The sequence below is a fragment of the Mustela nigripes genome, chromosome 9 (genome assembly GCF_022355385.1).
Source record: "Mustela nigripes isolate SB6536 chromosome 9, MUSNIG.SB6536, whole genome shotgun sequence".
In the NCBI taxonomy this organism is placed as follows: Eukaryota; Metazoa; Chordata; class Mammalia; order Carnivora; family Mustelidae; genus Mustela; species Mustela nigripes.
Genome location: NC_081565.1, coordinates 52,301,779 through 52,326,241, shown reverse-complemented (window position 1 = coordinate 52,326,241; position 24,463 = coordinate 52,301,779). Strand labels below are relative to the sequence as shown.

Below are 24,463 nucleotides of genomic sequence, written 5' to 3'. Positions count from 1 at the left end.
GGTAGCCACCCATGGTGGAAATTTGGATGGTCACAAAATTTGTTGTTGTTGTTGTTATTTGTTTTTACTTGCTTTTTAAAATGGGGGGAATGAAAATTATTTTCTTGGATGAATTTTCATCCAGAGTTGGCATGGGCTGCCAGCTGTTCTCTTCCCCATCCTCCTCAGCTTCTGCGGTCGGTCCTCTACGTTAAGTGTTTCTGAAGTAACAGTAACCCATCCGCTTATCTTCGTGTAGCAAATGAGGCCAAGTTTGAGTTAGTGTCAGACCTTCAGGAATTTATTTACTTAGAGGATTTACCTTGATTTTCTCATGGGTGATCAGTGTGGTAGTTCACACCTTGTTTCCTAGTGCCTCCAACCCCGCTTCCCTCTGGCTGCCTTTCTCTCCAACCACCCTGCTCCCCACTGCAGTCTGTTTTCTCTGTAGCCACCAGGATGATCATTTGAAAACCCAAGACAGAGCACGTTAGTCCTTTGCTTTAAATCTTCCTGGGCTCTGCATTTCATTAAGCGTAGAAGCTGAAGTACTAGCAATGGCTTGGAAGACCCAACATGGTCTGCCCCTGTCCTTTATCACCCCTTTGACATCCCCTGTACCTCTCTCTGTTTTGGCCCCTCTGGCCTCCTGTTGCTTCTGGAGCACACCAAGCATGCTCTTGCCTTGGGGGCCATTGTGCTGGCTATTCTTTCTGGAAACTTACCTGGAAAGTCCTTTACTTAGATGTGTCTGCATACCTCTCTCTCATCTTTTCATTTTATTTATTTAAAAATTAAAAAAAAATATTTTTTATTTTAAGTAATCTCTACCCCCAACGTGGGGCTAGAACTCAGAATCCCAAGATCAAGAGTCACATGCTTTACTGACTGAGCCACCAGGCCCCTCTCTCTTGTTTTTGTAAATCTATGCCCGGGTCTCACTCTGATGAAGCTTACCTGCTACTCATTCCCATGCCACTTGTCTCACTACCTCTCCCTTTTCTCTTCTACTTCTTTTCTTCCCCATAGCACTTATTGCTGCTCAACATTTTTAACACACTACATGGTGCATTTTTTTAACTGTGTTAGTCAGAATTCTCTGAAGAAACAGAACCAGTAGGATAGATGTAGGAATGGCTCACATGATTATAGAGCCTGGGAAATCCCATGACCTGTTGTCTGCAAACTGAAGACCCAGGAAAGCCAGTGGTATAATTCAGTCTGAATCCAAAGGCCTGAGAACCTGGGACTCCTGGGGTCTGAAGGAGGATTTGGAAGTCCCAGCTCAGAAGAAAGAGAGAATTTGTCCTCCTTCTGCCATTTTGTCTGTGGTGGGGGGATAGGGAGGCAATAGATTGGATGATACTCGCCCACACTAGTGCGGGCAGACCTCTACTCAGTCTACGGATTCAAATGCTAATTTGCTTCAGAAACACCTTCACAGACACACCCATAAATGTTTTGCCAGTTATCTGGGCATGCTTAGCCCAGTCAAATTGACACATAAAATTAATCCTTTATTCTTCTACCCACTTAAGCCTCCATGTTGCATCACCACTTCCTCATATCAGGGAGATCATATGATAGTTGTCTTTCTCTGCTTGACTTATTTTGCTGAGGGTTGCCGGGGGGAGGGGGTTTGGGAGAAGGGGGTGGGATTATGGACATTGGGGAGGGTATGTGATTTGGTGAGTGCTGTGAAGTGTGTAAACCTGGTGATTCACAGACCTGTACCCCTGGGGATAAAAATATATGTTTATAAAAATAAAAAATTAAAAAAAAAAAAATTAATCCTGACAATATCCAAGCACCATGAGGGCAAGGATATTTGTCCCTTTTATTTACTAATGTACTTTAAGCAACTAGAAGATTCCTTGGTATAAAGCAGTCACTCAGCAAATCTTGGTTGCATATTAATGAATAAAATTGTGAATGAATTAATATCAGGTCAAAAGTCCATTTTGCATTTTAAGTTTTGAGGTTATAAAGGTAGTCATGGGACACCTGGGTGCTCAGTGGATTAAGCCTCTGCCTTCAGCTCAGGTCATGATCTCAGGGTCCTGGGATCGAGGTCCCCATCGGGCTCTCTGCTCAGTGGGGAGCCTGCTTCTCCCTCTCTCTCTGCCTGCCTCTCTGCCTACCGGTGATCGCTCTCTCTGTCATATAAATAAATAAAATCTTTAAAAAAATAAAGGTAGTCATGGAGTTTCTTTCCAAATTATAGCAGCCTTTTGGGTAGCAATCCATATGGAATCATCAGGAAGATTGACCTTAAGTGGAAAAGATGTGTGTTCTTCCATGGGCCATAGAAATAACTTGATTGCATACTATCATCGGGCAAGATAGTCTCAATTTGCTTGAACAGGGACATTTATTTCATATTTCTGCTTCCTACTGAAATTGAAGCACTACGGCTATTCTTATTTCATTTCTTATCTTGTGAAAATTCTCTTAGTAGGGTGTATGTGGGGAAAAAATCCTTTCTCACTTTGAACCTGTGTAGTCTTTCTGCCTCAAGTGTTTCTTCTAAAACAGTTTCACCTCTGCCTGAGGATGTTAGCAAACATACAGAATGTAACTTTTCCTTCCTTAGGTTCACAAAACAAAGTTTTTCTTGTGGCTCTGTCTTGGATCCACCTCAGGGTGGTTGACTTTCGTGTTGACTGAGAGCCCTCTGACCTCCTTCAACCTTTCCTTCCTTGAGGAATTCATTTGTAATACTCCCGAGGTATTCTTTTTCTTTCTACTGGAGAGGACCCTGGGAAGTTATAGCAATAGCATTTGATGCCTTTAGGCATATTTATGTATGTATCTCCCAGGAATCGGGCAGTCCTAGGGATGGCTCTTAGGATAATCAGGACAACAAATTAGACGTTTTCTCTCCTCCTTTACTTCTTTCATAAAAGGCTGTGGTCTAGATCTGGTATCTTCTTGAGAATTCTAATTGTCCTTGTGAACCTCATGGCCAGTACCTTTTAACTAGAGATTCATGCATCACCGAGAAGCTGAGGATGCTTATAAGAAAGGCACATGGGTCTCCTTTGGTGTCATTTGGCAAATTCTTCCCACTTACTTCTCTCACCTCCCTGTCCACTGAGGTTTACAAACCATGACTGGCCTACTTCCTCATGCTCTTGTTTCAGTTTGTAAAGTCCAAGGGAGTGACTTCGGTAAGATTGCTCAACATCCTCCAATGTGATCATTAATTAATCACACAATTATGAAGACTAAGAAACCCAGCACCTGCAGTTGGCAAGCTGGAGACACAGGAGGACTGATGGTGTAGTTCCAGTTTGATTCTGAAGTGCTGAGAACCAGGAGAGCTGCTGGTGTAAGTTGCAGTCGAAGTCTGAGTCAAAAGGCAGAAGACCAATGACCCTACTTGAAGACAATCAGGCGGAGAGAAAGAATTCCTTCTGATTTGGCCTTCTGTTCTATTCAGACCTTCAGTGGATTGGATGAGGCCCATCTACTCTGGGGAGGGTGATCTGCTTTCTCAGTCTACTGATCCAAATGTCAGTCTCATCCAGAAACATCCTCATAGACACATCCAGAAATAATGTTTAACTGAGTATCTGTGTCCCAGTCAAATTTATGCATAAAACTAATTACTAATTACTACATTACTAATATCCCCTCTCCGCCTTACTCTAGAATGGTAACCACCATTCTACTTTCTGTTTGTATATATTTGACTACTTTAGATATCTCATAGAGTGGAATCTTATAGCATCAGTCTTTTTGTGATTGGCTTATTTCACCTAGCACAAGGACCTCAAGTTTCATCCATGTTATAGCAGGGGACAGGAATCCTTCCTTTCTGAGGCTGAATAATATTTACATTTTGTTTATCTGTTGATGCACCTTGGACCACTTCTACCTTTCGGCTTTGTGACTAGTCCTCCTATAAACATGGAAATATCTCCTCAAGACCTTGTTTCAGTTCTCTTAGATATTCACCCAGAAGTGAAATTACTGGTCTATTAGCTTTTTTAAAAATTTGATTTTTAAGTAATCTCTATACCCAACATGGGGCATGAATTCGGAATCCCAAGATAAAAAGTCGTGTGTTCTATGATTGAGGTGCCCCTGATCTATTAACTTTAATCACAGAAAATTAGTGAAATGAGCCCATTTCCATATTTTATCTGCTATAGATTGAGTTTCCTGGTTAGAAGCAATGCTATGTGGAACATGTAATTGTGAATAAGATCTCTTACAAATTCACAGATGGTGATTTCAGCAGAAATACTGTGGTCAGGGAAGGAAAATCTATACCCAGAGTTAGTGTCTGCCTTAGTAAGAATGAAGCATTGCTCCTTCCCTGATGGAAGTGACTTAAGATAATCCGCTTGCCACCAGGGCCTAGAGATGATGTCGTAGCATGGGTTCACTTTCTCTGCTATTGATAGATTTTGCATATAACAGGGGTTGTAGTCCTATCAGTTGTGGTGAATGGAAGTCTGTGTTGCTGAGCCCATATATTCCCTGCATCCTTGCTGCCATGACCTTTCTGTTGTAAAGAAAACAAAGGTGATAAGGACGAAGGTGGCTGAGAAGAGATGCTAGGTAGTAGCCACAGAATGCCTCATCTTGTCCTCCTGATTATTAAGATCCTCTTCTACTGATTGGTCTGAGCACAGTGCCCATTTGGATACATCTTTCCACGTACTCTTTCCCATATCATCTTGTTACTGATTTTCCAGTTGTGTTCTTTTCGAGTCCCTGACCATTTTTGTTAAATTCTTAGCTACTGTCCACACATTGGTGTACATTTGTACTTTTGGTAATTTCTCATTCCAGGTGAAATGGCGATCAGGTCCATTACTTGTTCTGACTACTGGCAGAATTTCACTTCATCCCCATCCTTCAGGGCCACCCTTGGGGGGGGGGTCGTAGAGCTGCGACTGTCTACTTTTAATTAGTGTCAGCATATACAGAACCGTGTATATACTGAACCCATTTTTTTTCTCTCATGAGTCAACAGGTCATTGGAAATCTTCCATGGATTCAGGTTGTGGATTAAGAGGGGAGGCAATATAACAGTCATAGGGCCCATTCAAATCTGGACTATTTGCTTATAAAACTTTATTGAACCTTCAGGATTTACTTGAATCCAGTTTTGTGTAGACCACTTTCACTTGACGATGGAGTGCTGTTGTGCATGCCCAAATTTATGGATTGCCAGATCAGACAATAGTGATTTTGTGATGGGCAATTCTTGTCTCATGGTAAATTGGTGGCCATGAATGTATTATCTGCTGAGGACCAGTAGTAAGTGTAAAGCTTGATTCTCAAGAGGAGAAGAGTTATCTCCAGAGGATTATTTACTTGCTTTGTTCCAACACCCTAAAAGTTTACATGTATTTCTAGAAGGACCTGCCAAACTTGACCTGCAGGAGCTTGAGCCATCAGAATGCTGTCATCAACTTGGTAGAGAGCTAAGTAGGACATGTGATGTGATGTTTTTGGAATGGAAAGTTGATTAAGATTTCTATAGATTCTGTCAGAGTTATAAGATTCTATAGATTCTGCCGGAGTTGATACAGCTCTGAGGAAAGCTGTGAATGTGTATTGCTGGCCCTGACAGCTGAAGGAAACTGTCTTGGTAGTTTTTACTAGAACGATGGAAGAAATAGCTTCATTCCAATTGCCAGGAAATGTATTGACTGCAACAATGAAACTACATCTTCAACTGCAGCAGCAATTGCAATCACGTGTAATTATGCTTTCGGTAATTCACTGTCATTCCCTAAGATTCATCTGTATCCTGCACAAGCCAGATAGATGAGTTGAAGGCTGATGTGGTTGGAATCACCACCTGTGTATCTTTTAAGTCCTTCCCAGTGGCACTGATCTCTGCAATCTCTCCAGAAAGGTGACATTACTTTTGACTTACTATTTTGGTAGGTAAAAGTTCTAGTGACTTCCATGTGCTCTTTTTCTATTTAGTTTTCCTCTGTAAATCCTCCACTCCATGCGTCAGGGAACTAGTATGGATATGGTGCCAGGTTCTGCATTTGTCTTTTCTTAGCTCTGTATTCCAAACCAGGGAAATAAGGTGAGTTCAGGTACCTGCTGGAGCCACTGGTAATAGAAATTTAGCCAAAACTCAATCTGTCTCCTGACCTTTATCAGCTCCTACCCTAACTAGTGAACCACAATGGCGTGTTAGTTCTCTAAGTGTCAGTGTCAGCTCAGATCCAGTGCCCAGGTCTGTGAACCAGCTCAAGTCTGGTCATTGGTTGAGAGTCAAGACTCTTTTCTATGTTGATTGCATTTAGACCTCTGGTAATTAGACCTAGAGCTTTTCTACTTATACGAATCAGATAACATTTAAGTAGAGTGCCGACCTATTTTAGTCCTATGAGCACTATGATCAGTTAGCCAACACCAGAGATCTCTGTGGGTAAAACCATTTTGTTTACTGCTTTGATTTCAACCATGTCCAGTTTGTTTCTGGAAGTTAAGTGCACTACTTGGCCTTTGTCACCCAGATCCAGATCCCATCATCTTCACTGAATTCAGGGAACCTAGCTTGATCGCTGTTATCCCTGCTACGCAGAACTTATCGAGCCCCACAGAGCTAGGTCATCACGGATGGTGGGGCTACCCTCAACACTACATTTCTCAAACATTGGTAAAGAAAGTGTTTTTGTTTTTTGTTTTTAACTTACCCTGGAGACATAGTTAGGAGGTGAGTGAGCAGGACTTACATGATAAGTACTCTCCATATGTTAGGGAAGTTAGAAGCCATTTTCCTTAGAAACTCCAGAATGGGTACCCGTGTTTATAAGATAAGGAAGATGTTTATGATCTCAGTGAGTAAAACAAATTAATATGCAGAATTTAGTCTCAGTTTGACAAGCATAACTGCCAACAAAATGTTTATATTTAATGCTTTTGGAGTGAAAAAGGAATTTTCTTGGTCATCAATGTATTTCGGTTTTCTTAGGTGAAGATATAACCCATTTGAATGTTACTTTCTGTGTCTTACTATGTGATTAAAAATCCACATTATTAAACAACAGTTTTTTTTCCTATTCTGAGGTTGAACAGGACTACTCATGTTCTATATGTATGTATACATACATTTATACACACATACATATACATATATATTCTTAAAAAAACTCAGTCTTTTGCTTTCTGTTGTCTATCTATTCTTTTTCTTTCTTTTCTTTTTTTTTTTTTTTTTAATTTCATTTATTTTAGAGAGAGAGAGTGAGAAAGACCACTAGTAAAAGGGAAAGGTAGAGGGAGAAGCAGACTCCCTGGTGAGCTGGAGCCCCATGTGGGACTCGATGCTGACCTGAACTGAAGGCAGATACTTAAATAACTGAGCCACCCAGGCACCCTCTCCATTATTTCTTAATAATTCTTCCCTTTTGGGGTCTTGAAGGAAACTGAAGTAGATAAGAGAATGTTTGAGATGGTTGAAGAGATAGAGTTACCTTATTCATGACAACTTACTGTGGAACTATAGGTTACTGAGGTAATAACATTGGCTTGAGAAACTGTGGTTTATTTGGGCCAGGTAAAAATACTAAGTTTTTGAGCTTCTTTAAAAGAAAACATTTAAATTGAAGGCTTGGAACCATTTCTCCTACCTCTCTCTCTGCAGTGGACTACTCATTCAAAAAAAGATTTGCCTTTATGTAATCATTCTAGGTAAGCATATACCTAAGAAACATAGAAATTGGGTGCTCTATATTAAGATAGCAGCTTCTAATCCACCATGAGATCATGAAAGGTATGCCCTTGACAGGAGATTGATTAGTCCCACACAGGATGGAAAATTCATTCTTCCCCAAAAGTCTTCTCCGGTCAGAAGCAGTGCCAGTTAAGGTTGGCCTTTTTAGCCAAATAATTATACCACAGCCCGAGTGGAATTGTTAATCAGAATCAGATTCAGATGGTTTGCTTCAAATCACAAAGGATAATAATGCTTAGAAATAAAATCATATGATACATACCGGAAAAGAAGAATATCACTGTAAGTATTAAAACATTCACTGGTTATGCTGTGGTTACACACACACACACACACACATATTTTTATATTCAATGTAAGTGTTATGATGTGGAGTAGGATAAATAAAATAAAATGAAATAAATAAAATAAAATGAAAATTCTCAAAAACAAAAACAAAAAAAGATTTGCCAAGGTATACCTAGAGTTGAAATATACTTAATAATCAAGGTGAACAAGAGAGACTGAAACAGGTGGCAGTGATGGTAAAGTGTAGGCTGGCCTCCAAGTACTGAGACATACACGTATGGAGAGAAGGTTGGAAGGTTTTGAGTTGGTATTTTGAAATATAAAGTGTTCTAACATATTCTGGCTTCGTTTGGACTTCGACCTTTGAAAAGCCATTTACGACCACTTATCAAATTATTTTTATGGCTCTTCATCTGTGGATTTTTAGAGCTTTCTTTGATAAGATATCATTAATAGGTTATTGTTTCTTATAATATTCAAGGGTTAGAATATTATTAGGTTAAATCAAATTATCAGTAATGTCCTGAGTCCTAGTGACCCTTTCTTCTTATTTATAAGCATTTTGCCATGTTAAGGGACCAGAAACGATTTCTTTTTATAATGAATGTGGGTGAGACTTAATGCATACTTTGTATTTCAACTGACTTTATTATATAAGCACTTTCAAGCAAAGAGACTTTATTTTATGTAGAGTATAAGAATATGCGTGGGTCAGTAAGGACAGGGCATTTTGTCCTCTTACCCTTTAACTCTCATATTAAAATGGTTTTATTCTTCTGAATTTCTAAGAGGAAGTTTTCTCCCTTATTGTAAAAGCCAGTAGATTTCCCGAGTGTCCTTGCATGATTTATTCATGGCCTACTTGTGTAGTAGCAAAAGTAAAGAATTATACATTACATTTTTTTTTTATCTTTTGCAAGAGCAATTTAAAAAAATATATATTTGGTAAGACCTTTAATAAAATTTTTAATGAGTTGTCTTTCTAACTCATAGTAATTATAAAGAGTACTGTCTCCTCCATTATCATGGTTCAGAGCAGGGTCTTTTTTTTTTTTTCCCTAGCTGGGATATGTGTTGTTTCCATATTACTTCTGCTTTTTTTGGTTAAATATTCTTCTGTTTAAGAAAATCTAAGGTGAACCCATACTTAAGATAGTGTTTAAATCATACCTGGATGAATGTAATAAATTTATTAGTAACATTTTGTCCACGATTAAAACACTAAATATCACCAATATCTGAGATAGTTAGTCTGTCATTAACCAAAATTTTCCCTCCCTTCCTTCCCTCCTTTCTTTCCTCCTTTCTTTCTTTCATTCTTCTTTCCTTTATTGCCTTCTGTCCTATCCTCCAAAAGTTCTAGCAGTTGAATACATGAGGAATGGATAAATGATCTCATGTAATTATTTGTTTACTATTCTTCCTCCTCTTTTTTTTTTTCTTTAAAAAGATTTTATTTATTTACTTTAGAGATAGAGTGAAAACAGGAACAAGGCTGGATGGGTGGGAGTGGGGGGAGGGAGAGGAGTAGAGGGAGAGAGAGGGCAGACGTCATGCTGAGGCTCCATCCCACCCCCTAGAGATCACGACTTGAGCTGCAATCAAGAGTTGGGACCTCCAACTGATTGAGCCATCCAGGGGCCCCTCTTTCCTCCTCTTTTTAGGCTGTAAATTCTCTGAGGACAAAGACTACACTAATCTTATTCACCTCCATTTACCTAATGCCTTGGATTAGTAAGTAGTCGGAATTCAGTAAAGTATTTGAATGAAAGAGCCAATGAATAATAAAACATATATTATGAATGCATCTTTTTGAAATCATCCTTGTTAAAAATATGTTTCTTGTCTATTGCAATAGATTGTAAAATATGCTGGGGAGAAATTGTAATAGGAAAAGAAAAATATTTTTAATAGAATATTTCAACATTTGCTACTTGTTTTTTAACAGTAAAAGAGAAGTACGGTGAACAATCAATTTAAAGTGGTTTTTAAAACTAAACTTTTGATGATTTTGGATTAATCTTTTGAACTACAGTTGCCCATGTGACCTTGATTGGCTCAACTAACTTATGGCCCAACTAAATTAAAATAGTTTGAGGGCATAATATGGAAATACTCATATTTTTATAATAAGTATCAGTTTTAAGGGTTTTAATTCAAACATGATGTGGGCCTATGTAGATAATAGCATTTTTGTTATTTATTTCAAATTGTAACTTGAGAATTTTAAGGATTGAAGAGTGTTTCCAAGCATAACAGAAAATTATGTGCTCTTGGGTTCAGAAATTATTATTTAAGCAAAATAGGCCTGACTGATCAGAAACACAAGGACCAAAGTAAGTGTGTGTAACTTCCCAAAACAAGGTTAGTATTTGGGCTGTTCATTTAATTGTTGGATAACAGGTGTGTACAAATACTTCAGTTATTTAGGTGATGGAGGGAAAAGAAGCTCACTACTAACTACAGTGTGGGCCTCCGTAAGGTAGGAAGTAGTCGTAAATTTGCACTTGATACCTTATGAACTTAATTTGATCATTTGTTTAGAAAGGCTATTAATACTTGGCTATACAGCAGTATACTTTGGAGAGGAAGACTCTGCTCAGTGTTTCATAACATCTTTTCAGCTCTATCTAATTGTAATATCTCTGTTACTGTTTACTTAGCTTTTGTCTCCTTGTGACTTTAGGATATATTTTCATCTTACATTTTTCTCTAGGCATCCACAAGGACAAAGATAAACCTCCCAGTTTCTCTGTTGTCCTTGAGACTTTGAGGCGTACCTTGACAGATTACCAGAACAAGCTGGAAGAGGCGTCTAATGAGGTAACACTTGCACTATTTGGCTCCACACTTCTCGCCTTCGGCCTGCAGCACTCTGGTTCCGTGCTTGTTACAAAGGTCAGAAAGATTGGGAATGTTGAATTGACAGCTTCCCAGGTACAAAAAATAATAAATTGTCTGTCGCTGTTCTTTCTTTAAGTGTGGCCTAAAGTCGTGTCTCACTTATGGTTTTGTAACTCTAAAGTCATACCATTATTTTCAAAGTTACGAAGACTCTGTCACTTCTTGGCCTTCAAAATTTATCTATTTGAAGTTAATAAAAAATGACACAAGTCATCTAAGGTAATATGTATTCAATTTGAATGTTAACATGGTTTTAGGAAATTAGGACTAGGTAGTGGAAATTCCAGTTTTGTCAAGATTTTAGGGTAAGATTTCTACAAATTACGGAAGTCTTAACAAAACAAGAGAGAAAAACCAGTATCTGTCTGATGTAGCCTGGTAGTTTTTGGTTTGCTGATTTAAAAAGCTCGTGCTTCTATTTTTCATCTCATTTGTGTTGTTTATTGTGCGGGTTGGTAATTTTCTTGGGTATTAAAATGTTTTATGAATTTGTGCTTTAAAAATTGAAGAGTTTGTTTAGTTGGCTCTTGTCAAACTAGAGAGTATGAAATAATTACAGGAAATACAATTAGTTAGCAAAACAACCAACAGATTGTTCAAACCAAAGACAAGCCACAGAGCATGGAATTCACTGTCTATCTTTTTGTGTATTTGTTTCTTTCAAATAACACAAGGCCACGCAGCCATTCTGTTTCACATTTCAGAGGAGGTTCATTTTACTATAGTTTACCATGGTCAACAAAGAAGGAAAAGTGAGGTCTTCTTAATACCCTCTGTAATTGTTCAAAGGGCAAAAAGAAAGTGACCATGGAAATAATTAAATTTCTATAAAGAACAAACACTGCTAAGTCTTTCCTAGTGAGACAAGACAACCTGTATTGTTAGTAGTTTATGCAACTCTTCTGAGACCTAGGTCTGGACGCTGCAGGGTAACTAGGAACACATTACCCACAGCGAATTGTTATTTGGGAGGATGAATGTCACGTGATCCTTAGCACAGTTGAAAAGTCGACTCAGCAGGCTTTGGCTTAGTAATGTGCTTTGTTGTGAACCAGTGCCAGAGACAGCAGTGGGGAGACCAAGGGGGTGGCTGCAAAGAAAGCAAAAAGAGCAGTCTGACAGAAAGAAGAATGAACTGTCAAAGAAAATAAATCACAAGCGGAGCAGGACCAACTGATGACCTGCCACAAGCCTTCCCAGTAGGACTGCATGTGACCGACCCTGAAGTTGTCATATGGAGTGAGAGACCCCTGAATACCCCCATGATGTATAGAAACAGCAGTCTCGCGCTCTCTGTGCTTTTCTTCTCTCTGTATAGATGCCACTGCTTTTGGCATTTTGGTCCGGTAGGAGTTTAAGAATAAAGTTGTATTTGTTTACAGTAAGCACGAAATCCTTTATCCAGTCATCGAGGGAAAAACAGGAACATCACTGACATTTTAAGCTTGAATGCTTTTTCTTTTTCACCACGTGAACTCATGACAGAAATGACAGGGTTAACCAAAAGAAATAATTTTTCAAGATTCTTAATCGCTTTTGGAACATTGGCATTTAAGTAATTGCCTAAAACAACATTTAAAGATTAGCTTTTGAATGACTCACCCTGGAAAACATAAAAAAAAGTAACTTACATTTTCTTTCATCAGCTAAACAGCATGAATGATGCTAAAGAAAAGGCATCGAGTGAACTTGATTCTACCAAACAGAAGATAGAGTCTCACACTAAAAATATAAAGGTATTATGACTTAGAATAACCTTTTCCTTTTGTATTCAGAAACAATTATGATTACCTAGGGAATGCTTTTAAAGTAGAGGTATCTGAAAATGTATCTCCCTATTTTTTATTAAGTACATTTGGATACAATTTTGATTTTTTATTGTTGATCAAAGTAACAAGAATGTATTTTTCACTAAAAAAATAAAACTTGGTTGGAAATTATTTTGGTTAAAGGAAAGATGTATTTCCTAGATTTAATAATTATAATACCATAGATTCAAAAAATGATTTAAGATTTAATGCCCAGCCCCAGATCCGTATTCAACATATTTTACATAATCACATCAGTATTTGGAGTCCGTTTTCATCATTTTAGGGTGGAGCAATTGTTTTTAGAGCATCATGCCTAATAATGGGCTGAGACTGCATCTGGCTAAGGTCCAAGGCAAGAGTTTATTTTATTTTCTGCGCTGGGTTTCTGTACTACATCTTTGCAAAATTATACTGAGGCAAGTCTCAGAGTTGGAAATTTTTTGTGTTGGTTCATATTGAGTTTGTCGTGGACATACTTCAGTAGAATTTGTTAATAAGGTTTAAGAAGAAATAGCTCAGAATTTTATGTCACACACTTGAGATTTTTATTGGTATTTGGATGTCATTGGGAGGTAAATGTTCTTATATTAAATGTAAAACATTTAAAAGTTTTTTGAGCTGCCAAGCTATTTTTTTTTTATAAAGAATTGAAAGGAAAACTCCTTTTCAAAGAGCTTTCTGGAATTAGCCATCTTAGGAATATTTGATGTTCAGTGTTAAAGCTTAATAGTTTTTTCTAACTTTTGAGCGATAGAAAATTGATTCAGTAAATTACTGTAATCTTTAGCATTGTAGCCAAATGCTTGTGTTTGTGATTATTTTATGGTAAAGTGTGGGAGGTCTTCATTATTATGTATTTTGTCTTTGCAACCTCGGCCCCTTTACTGGCCGGCCTTCATGCAGTCTCTCTATTTTGCATCTCGGACAGGACCTTCAGGATAAACTGGCTGATGTGAGTAAAGAGTTAAGTCATTTACGCACGAAATGTGCAGACAGAGAGGCTCTCATAAGCACTTTGAAAGTGGAACTACAAAATGTGCTGCACTGTTGGGAGAAAGAAAAGGCTCGAGCAGCCCAGTCGGAGGGTGAACTGCAGAAGCTTGCCCAGGCTTTCCAGAAGGATACTGAGGTATTACCTGACACAGGACGCCTGGCAGGAAAGGCCTTCACTAATCTCAGTTTTCTAAATTTACATACATCAAGTGGCTGCTTTTACTGTGATTCAATCTAATTCACAAAATTGTTCTGAACCGACTCTTTTGAAATATTCATGTCAGCCATGAAATCGGTCACTCCATTACTCTTGTGTCATCCCATTTTGGAGAGAAGTAATGGAGTTTAACCCCTCTGTCACTTGTGTGGCTTCATCTCTCTAGAACATCATATCCTAAGCACTGAGGCTCCCAACAGTTTTTTCAAAATGTGCCTCTTTGCCGGTGACAGAATTATTTCTTATTTCAGTAGTTTAGTAGCTGAACATGGTGGAAAGAATATGTTTTTTATAATCAGAAAGAACCGGACTTGGCTGCTGATACTCCTATTTATAAACTGTGAATATGGACAAGCCACGCACCTTAGTCTCCCCACATCTTAGTTTCCTTATGTGCAAAACAGGAATAACATCTTTAATAGTCTCTGTATTCTTTATAACTGTAGGATATTAACCAGCATTTTGGAAAAGACAAGTCCCACAATATTGAAACTTTATTTAGATGCCCTGAGAGTTGCCTATCTATTTTTATTTATTAATGAGTTCTTAAAATATTATGACAAAACTTTTCTATTTTGTATGAGCCTGTGTGAATGGAATTGTTATCTTATATATTCATTTACCCATGGGATATAGAGCTAGTTTAGCTAGTGTGGAACCGGTTTATCTGAGTTGTCCTGCATATTGAGTTCATTACTCCAACAAATATGAACATGAATGCCAAGAGAGTAAAAAGGAAACATTCTTTCCACTCTTCTTACAGTCTGGGATTTAAATTGTGTCCACATGAAGGGGCTGGAATTGTTCTACGCATCAGATAATGATTAAAGGAAAGGAAACTAGAAGCCTGCCTGTATTGTAAAGTCAGCATGTCTACAGCGTTGTGGTTGGGTTCAACATGTGTGAATTGATTTTGGATCTTGAGATTCTCTTTTCACGCCAAATGGATGATTATCATGCATGGTTTGTCACAGCCCAAGCAAAAAGGACATAATGGCGACACAGTGAATTATCCTTTAGGATGAACTCGATCACTTGGCAAAATGTGGAGGGTGAAGACTTTTAGTTACATTTGGTTAGTTATATTTAATAAGATTTTTAAACATCTCAACCCCGTTGAAAATGCAAAAGACATCTTTAATTGCTTAAAAAGAAAAAGGCATAACATATTTATGAGGATTCTTCTGATATCCTAACTCAAGTTTGTGGTTGTAACTACATATCAAAATTTTTTTGGTTTTAACTTACTATATTTGGAAAAAGGCAAGGTGGCATATAGAGAGAATTAGAGATACACATTTTTATATTATATATGTATTATATATACACACATATGATACATATATACATACATAATATATACATATATTCATATATATAAAAAATTTCCCCACAATTTATAATTACACAACCTTTATATACAGGTTTCCTTATCTAGAAGATTAGTATTTCTATTTTTCCCCTCTCAAATTTTCTCCTTTTTAACATTTTTCTTGCTGATCTACTAAAAAAAAAATAAAGGAACTTATTTTGTCTACATAAAATATTCTTTTACAGCTTTACACTGACCTTGTCTTGAGTTCCAGTCTTGGGCACTTTATAGATGAAGCACTTTATAAAGAGAAGCGTTTGGCATTTTCGTAAATAAACTCTTTCTGTGTGTTCAAGATGGGTTCAGCTTTTTACTGAATTCTATGACATAGTGTTTCTGGGTTGTTAAACAGTGGATGGTTTAGTTACTACAATGGCAACATCATTTTGAGAACTTTTTGTTATGTATTTCTTTCTTTTTTTTTTTTTTTTAAAGATTTTATTCATTATTTGACAGAGAGATCACAAGTAGACAGAGAAGCAGGCAGAGAGAGGGGGGAAGCAGGCTCCCCGCTGAGCAGAGAGCCTGATGTGGGGCTTGATCCCAGGACTCTGGGATCATGACCTGAGCCAAAGGCAGAGGCCTAACCCACTGAGCCACTCAGGTGCCCCTGTTATATATTTCTAATTGGACAGTTTGGAAAATATGTCGTCGGCAGCTGTGTCCATTTCTTTTTGCCTGTTACTTCATAGTATTTAAACACCTTGAAATGCCCAATGTGCAAAATACTATATGAACTTATCAGGAAAACAAATGAGCCCCTCTTCCTATCTCTCATATCACTGTCTGCTTTGCCTAAGGGGCTGAGGATAGATTTCCTATAAGTGGTAAGCAAACTAGAGTCTCTGGAGGAGGAAGAAAGCTGAGTAATTGTGTACATGTAAAGCACAGATATTGGTGTAACTTAGTCTTTAACAGAGCTGAGTAGCACTCTTCTCTCTATAAAGGTTTTCTGACTTATATAACATCTGTTTTGGCAAATGTAAATATGAAATTATAGGATTGCTGTCCTGATAGCTAGTCAAAAGGGCTTAGAAACAATTAGTGCAGATATGTCCTGTCAGTGCTGAGAAAGCTGATGCCCAAACAGTTACTTAGGTCACATCCACAGGAGGAGCAGAGCTGGGGTCACAACCCTGGTCTTCTGGCTTCTAGACTACAGATTTTGTTTTTGAATGCCAAGTTTAAGCAATTCCAAGTTGGGTTTTTTTTTTTTTTTAAGACTTTGTTTATTTATTTGACAGAGACAGAGAGAGAGGGAACACAAGCAGGGGGAGTGGGAGAGGGAGAAGCAGGTTGCCCGCAGAGCAGGGAGCCCGATGTGGGGCTTGATCCTAGGACCCCGGGATCACGACACCTGAGCTGAAGGCAGACACTTAATGACTGAGCCACCCAGGTGCCCCAGCAATTCCAAGTTCTTATCTGATGCTTTTAAATGTCAAAAAAGTCACTCAAAATGACAGTGTATTTCAAGACTTGGGTATTTTAATTCCTTTCCAAGTTTTTGAAACAAATTCTTCCCCACATGTAATATGTATTTTACTTCTTAGAGTGTTGATATACTGGAATTAATTTTTCTTTTTTTTCTCACAGGAGAAGCTAACCTTTCTTCATACCTTATATCAGCACTTGATAGCAGGCTGTGTGCTCATGAAACAACCGGAAGGCATGCTGGATAAATTCTCTTGGACTGAGCTTTGTGCAGTCTTGCAGGAGAATGTTGATGCCCTGATCGCAGACCTCACCAGGGCTAATGAGAAGGTAACTGTCCTCAGGCACCAGATACCTCTATTAAATTCAGTGACATTTGTCCACATCACAGTATCATTAAGAGGGGCTGACATTCATCTTATTTCAAAAAGAATTTGGATGTTAATAATTCAATACCATTAATTATGGCTTGTCTACAACTCAGTTTGATGCCATTGCTGTGGGCATGTAAATGTGACTGAAGTCTGTATGAAGTCTCTAAGCTCCATACTCTGTGCAGGACATGCTAATACTACTAGCCAGTATTAGCCACAGGGACCTAATTAAAAGAAAATAAATTAATCTTACTGATGAAGCAATTCAAAGAACTTAGTCATTTACATTAATAAACCAACTCTTTATGTTAGCATAAAATAGAAACAAGATACAGTTATTCAAAAACATGATCTTAACATTTTTGCCCAGGAAATAACGAGGTGTTACTTTAAAAGCACTTAAAAATTTAAAATCATGTTTATGGTATTTCTTGAATCATAACAAACTGTATTAACAGGCCCCATTCAGTGCTGTAGTGTGTTCAAAGTGTAGATGGTAGCAGAAAACAGGGGACTTCACCAGCCCAGGAATTCAGTCTTTCAAAAAAAAAGCCCCAAAACAACCCTCCCCCCCAAAACCCCAACAGGCCCTCTTTTCGTTATGGAAAATTAAAATGGCTTAGCAGACCAATGTATTCTGCTGATAAAGATACTGATTCTCATCCCGGCTCTACTGACCTGGTCAGGACTGTATTATGTGGTCTAGTTTCCAGATCTTAGTTGCCATGGCATTTGCTCTTACGAGATGTGAAAAAAAAAAAAAAACAACCTGTTACCTGAGTTGTTTTTTTTTCCCCCTCCTCCAATCTGTTGAACTAATGAAACAGCATCTTGGCTGTTTCATAAAATTGTATAAAATACAATTTTACAGTAAGAACATTTTTCCTTGGTTTGATTGGCAAACACAACCTTAGGCACTGAGAAGTAGGATTAAGGAAATGAGGGAACACATTGTGAGAAGCACAGATGCTGTTCATGATTGAGAATGTGTGTGTAATGGGTTTGAAAATTACTGATAATTAAAATGAGTATATGTTTGAACCCTCTGAGATGGTATTATGTTTTAATAGTTTTTCATAGTTTCAAAACATCATTAATTGTCGTACATGTTAGATGATGATTTTCTTTCTGGTGTTTTGAACGTGAAGTAAAAAATGGTTGTAACATTCTGTTTTATTATATGTAAAATGTTAGTAGATTTGTAAATCTCATTGAAATACTTCATTTCCCATTGAGATATGTGAATAGCTTGAGTTTTGGTTCTAGAAGTAAAAATATTTTTAATTTTCTCAGTAAAGTTGATTATAGAATGAGTAACTTTATTAGAAAGAGAAAAAAGACTTATTATCTAAGCACAGATACATACAAATGACCCCATTTTCTCCTACGATATGATAATTTGTCCTACCAATTTCTGTTTCTTTTTTTTTTTCTTTTCCATTTTAACTTAAAATTTTTAAGTGAACTTAAGGAACGAAACATAGTAGAAGATTCTGGATGGTGTTTGGGGGGTTGCTACAAAGACATGTTTTGTGAACATATCTCATTCTCTGTTGCGCAACCCTATTTAGATAAGTCACCTGGAGTATATCTGTAAAAACAAGTCTGATACGATGAGAGAACTTCAGCAGACCCAGGAAGACACCTTTAACAAAGTGGCTGAGCAGATAAAAGCCCAGGAGAGCTGCTGGCACAAACAAAAGAAGGAACTGGAGCTGCAGTACTCGGAGCTCCTCTTGGAGGTGCAGAGGAGGGCACAGGTGCGCTGCTTCTGCCAAGAGCTTTACCAGTACGGTGCTCGGTCTTTTGTTATTCCCAGTGTTTTCTTTGAGTACCAAAGCGAAATCAGTTTAGAACTTTTTGAGAACCACATAGAACTTGTCAGGCATACATGCATATGATTATGCAAACACACACATATATGTTGGATTTGATTGAGAACGGAAGTTATGGGTAGTTAACATGACTGAATTTTTTCATATACAAATTATTGTCATCATAGCTTATATTGTTAACTGTGATCCCTTCCCCATCAAGAATAACATACTGATAGTGTCTACTTTTTGTTGTTGTTGTTGTTACTGACTTTAATAATAGTTCATGTGTTCCCAAGATCAGATACTTAGAACCTGACTCAGTATTTAACCTCTTTATTTGGACCATTATTATACTGGGTCATACTTGTATTGGCAAGTTTAATTAAAGGAAAGAAACCATATTATTTTTATTTGTCAAAAAATAGTTTCAGATTGCTTAAAAGAACACGATTCTGCTTTCCGTATGTGAACTTATACCGTTCTCTGTGAATTTGAAGAGTTAATACATTCACTAAAAGTAGCCATGTGTTTGGTGTGTGTGATATGGTCTGCATTTTCTACTACTGAAATAAAAGACCTAAACAATTTATTATATTTTCTTTAGAGGTACCATTGGCATTCAGTGACATGAACAGATCTTAAGTGTATAGTTTGATGTTTGGATTGATGCAAAGACCTATGGAACCATATTCCACTTAAAACTTAAATTATTTCGTTACCCAGAAAGTTCTTCTGTGCCTTCTTCTGGTTCCCACCACATAGGCAGCCAGCGTTCCGATCCTGTCATCATAGATTACTTTCACTTGCTTTTGAGTTTCCTCTCAATGGAATCATTCAGTATGTATTGTTTGGTGGGTGGTTTATTTCACCCAAAATATTTTCTGAAACTCATCCATGTTGTTGTGTCAGTAATGCATTCTGTTTTTATGGTCAAGTAGCATTCTATTTTATAATTAAACCACAGTTTGATAGATTGTGAGTTGATGGATATTTCAGTTGTTTCCAGTTTTTGGCTATTGTAAATGAAATTGCAACAGATATTATAGAAGTATTTTGTTGACATATGGTTTTCATTTTTCTTGGTTAAGAGTGCAATTGCTAGGTCACAGGATAGCTGTATTTTTTTTTTTTAAGTCTCAATTTTTTTTCAAAATGGTTGTATTATTTTATATTTCTACCACCAATATATGAAAGTTTCTATTATTCTTCATCCTCTGCAACATTTGGTATTGTCAGTCTTTAAAATTTTAGCCATTCTAGTTGTTTTAAAAAGGTATCTCATTGTGGTTTTAATTCGTATTTTCCTAGTGATTAATGATGTTCAGGACTTTTCATGTTCTTATTGGTCATTCATATATCTTCTTTTGTGAAATGTCTCTTCAAATGTTTGCCCATTAAAAAATTGGGATTGCTTGTGTTTTATTAGTGATTTGTAAGAGTTCTTTAGATATTCTGGATATAAATCCTTTCTTATACATGTGCATCACAAGTTCCAGTACTCACTTGTCTTTTCATGTTTTAGTATTTCTTTTGCTGATCACAAATTTTAATATTTTAATCAAGCCCAACCTATAAGTCTTTTTGGGTATTTATTTTTATGTGGTAAGCAATGTATCTGTACTCCAAATTTGTATGGATAATCTCCTATTATTTCTTCTAGAAGTTTGAAAATTTTAGCTTTCATGATGAGATCTATGATCCATCTCAAGTTAATTTTTGTATTTAATCTTAGGGAGAAGCTGAGGTTCATTTCCCCCCATATTTATTGTTCCCATACCGTCATTCATGACTTTATTTTCCTCATTGAATAGCCGTGGTCCCTTTGTGAGAACAAAACAAAAACAACTGATCATATATAAGAACCACAGGTTTGTTGGGGATCTGTAAAGTTTTGCCTTTTCCAGGATGTCATATAAGTGGAGTCATATGTCACCTTTTGGGTCTGACTTTTTTTTTCACTTAGCAAAACATGTTTGGGAATTATTCATGTTTTTGCATATATCAGTAGTTCATTCCTTTTTACTGCTGAGTTATATTCCATTGTATGGATGTATCACTTTATGCTTGCTGATGAGCCTTTGGGTTATTTTTATTTTCTAGTAATTATGACTAAAGAACCTATCATGGATAGGTTGTTGTGTGATCATAAGTTTTTACTTCTCTTGGGTAAATACTTAGAGGAGTGTGATTTCTGGGTTATATGGTAAGTACATATTTATATGTTATATAAATGGTTATATGGTAAAAACTGACACTGTTTTCCCAAGTGGCTGTACCATTTTGACTTCCCACTAATATGTAAGGGAGTTCTAATTAGTCTGCATCTGTGCCAGCATGTGGTTTCATAATTTTTTTTTTCCTTTTTAGATAGTCTAGTAGGCAAGGAATGGTTGTGGTTTTAATTTCCATTTTCCCTGATGAATGGTTTTTTCATATGCTTATTTACCATCTGTACATATTTTTGGGTAAATAACTTGTTCATATCTTTTGCCCACTTTTTAATTGGATTGCTTGTTTCCTTGTAGTTGAATTTTGAGAGTCATTTACATATTCTGAATAGAAGCCATTTGTCAGGTGATTTGCAAATATTTTCTCCCATTCACTTAAAAGTTCTTTGGCAGAGCCAATATTTTACATTTTTATCAAGTCCATCTTATCAAATTTTTTCTTTTATGACTTATGCTTTTAGTGTTGTATCTAAGAAGTGTTTGCTTAGTGCAAGGTCACCAAGATTTCCTCCCATTTTTTTCTTCTATATGTTTTGTAGTTTTAAGTTTTGCAAATAGGTCTATGATTCATTTTCAGTAAATTTTTATAAAGATGTGAAGTATGGGTTGATGTCCATTTGCTTTTCATATGGATATCCAGTCAATCCAGCACTATTTATTAGAAGATTACCCTTTCTCAATTGAATTGCCTTTGAACTTTGTCAAAATCAATTTGCTATATTTGTTACAAGTCTGTTTCTGACTTCTCAATAATATTCCATTTATTTGTATGTCTATACATTAAACTATACTGATTTGATTTTTGTAGGTTTTTAGAAAGTCTTGAATTCAGGGAGTGTGACTCTTCCAACTTCCTTTATTTCCTATCAGTTTTTTTTATTGAATAAATTTAACATGTAACATTATGTAAATTTAAGATGTACATTGTGTTAATTTGATACATTTATATATTGTAATATGATTGCCATTGTAACGATATTTATCACATTGCATACTTACAGTACAACATTTTTATTATTATCTATATTCAATAAACTGTGCATTTAATCTCCATGGCTATTTTAGTACTTATAAAAGTTTGTACCCTTAAGCAACATCAGTTTAACCCCCCTTTCCAATCCTCCATCCCCTATCCCCTGGTAACAACCATTTTGCTTTCTTTCTTTCTTCCTTTTTTTTTTTTTTTAGCATGGTTGATCTTTTAAGATTCCATGTATAAGTGTTACATTTAATACACCTCTTTGTCTGGCTTACCCCCTTTAGCATAATGTACTCAAGGCCCATTTATGTTTTTGCAAATGATAGGATATCCTCCTTCCTCATGGCTGAATAATATTTTGTTGTGTATATACACCACATCTCTTTTATCCATTCATCTGGTGATGGGCATTTGGTTGTTTTCATATCGTGACTACTGTGTATGGTGCTGCAGTACTATGCATGGGGATGCATATGTCTCATCGAGTTCCTGTTTTCACTTCCTTTGAGTATATTCCCATAAGTGGAGTTGATGGAATGTATGGTAGGTGTATTTTCAAGTTTTTGAGTGACCTCTATATTGTTTTCCTCTATATTGATTGAACTAATTTACATTCCCATATTCTCACCAGTACCTGTTGTCTCTTGTCTTTTAGAAGCTGGCCATTCCAGCAGGTGTGAGGTGATATCTCAGTGCAGTTTTTATTTGCATTTCCCTGATGATGAGTGATGTTGAGCATCTTCTCATGTGCTTGTTGACCATTTTGATGTCTTCTTTGGAAGAATGTTTATTTAGTTCTCCTGACCATTTTAAAAATGGGCCTTTTTTTCATTATGAAGTTGTGTCAGTTTTTATGTATTTTGGGTATTAACCCCTTATCTGATAAAGATTTGAAAAATTTTTTTCCCACTTTGTAGGCTGCTTTTTCATTTTGTTAGTTTCTTTTGCTGTGCAGAAGCTTTTGAGTTTGATGTAGCCCTGTTTATTGGTTTTTGCTTTTGTTGTTTGTACTTTTGACATCATACCCAAAAGAACATTGCTAAGTATCAATGATCTTCTTTTCTATATTCCAGGAGTTTTTTGGTATCAGGTGTTATATTTAAATCTTTGACCCATTTGGAGTTAATTTTGTGAGTTGTGTGAATTAGGGGGTCCAATTTATTGCTGTGCGTACGTTCCTCCGGTTTTCCCAGCACCATTTGAAGAGAGTATCTTTTACCCATTAGGTGGTCTTGGCTCTCTTGTCCAATATTAGTCGACTGTATATACCAGGATTTAATTCTGGGCTCTTTATTCTGTTCCACTGGTCTATGTGTCTGTTTTTGTGCCAATAACATACTGTTTTTATAACTATGACTTGCTGATGATTTGATCTTATATATAAAAAACTTTAAAGAGCCAATCAAAAAACTGTTGGGTTAATTAAAGATTTCAGTAAAGTGGCAGGTTAAAAAAAATCCACTAACAGAAATAATGAAATACTGAAAAAAGAAGTAAAGAAAACTATCCCATTTACAAAAATCATAAAATACTTAGGAATAAATTTTATCAAAGAAGTGAAAGATTGTACAATGAAAGCTGTAAGACTTGGCTCAAAGAAATCGAAGACACAAGCAAATGGAAAGACTTCCTGTGTTCATGGATTGAAGATTTCACATTGTTAAAATGGCCATACCATGCAAAAGCCATCTATAGATTCAATGCATTCCCCACCAAAATACCAAAGGCATTCTTCATAGAAATAGAAGAAACAATCCTAAAATTTATATGGAAACACAAAAGACCATATTAACCAAAGCAGTCCTGAGAAAAAAGAGCAAAACCAGGGGTATCATGCTTCCTGATTTCAAACTATCCTATCAGTGTTATGAATTCATTTTTATTCTTTTTTCTCCTTTAAAATGTAATTAATTAACATATAGTATATTATTACTTTTAGATATAGAGTTCAATGATTCATCAGTCTTATATAATACTCAGTGCTCATTACTTCCCATGCCCTCCTTAATGTCCATCACCCAGTTACCCTATTCCCCCTCAACAACCCTGTTTTTTTCCTAAGAGTAAGAGTACAGTTTGTCTCTGTCTCTGACTTTGTTGCTTTATTTTTCCCTCCCTTCCCCTATGATTCTGTTTTGTTTCTGAAATTCCACATGTGAGTTAGGTCATATGACAATTGTCTTTTTCTGATTCACTTATTTTGCTTAGCATAATACTCTCCAGTTCCATCCACATCGTTACAAATGGCAAGATTATATTTTTTGATTGCTAAGTAGTATTCCATTGTGTGTGTGTGTGTGTGTGTGTGTGTGTGTGTGTGTGTATGTCAATGACATCTTTACCCATTCATCTGTTG

The 24,463-nt window shown here is 36.7% G+C and overlaps 1 protein-coding gene across 1 annotated transcript in view; it reads left to right on the top strand.

Annotated features, from left to right (window-relative positions):
- CCDC171 (coiled-coil domain containing 171) overlaps window positions 1-24,463 on the top strand; it is a 299,561-nt gene that overhangs the window by 106,839 nt on the left and 168,259 nt on the right. Inside the window, exons 11-15 of the mRNA XM_059411602.1 lie at window positions 10,698-10,804; window positions 12,532-12,621; window positions 13,625-13,825; window positions 16,872-17,039; window positions 18,655-18,843. Coding sequence (XP_059267585.1) covers window positions 10,698-10,804; window positions 12,532-12,621; window positions 13,625-13,825; window positions 16,872-17,039; window positions 18,655-18,843 — 755 coding nt within the window. The remainder of the gene's footprint in view (window positions 1-10,697; window positions 10,805-12,531; window positions 12,622-13,624; window positions 13,826-16,871; window positions 17,040-18,654; window positions 18,844-24,463) is intronic.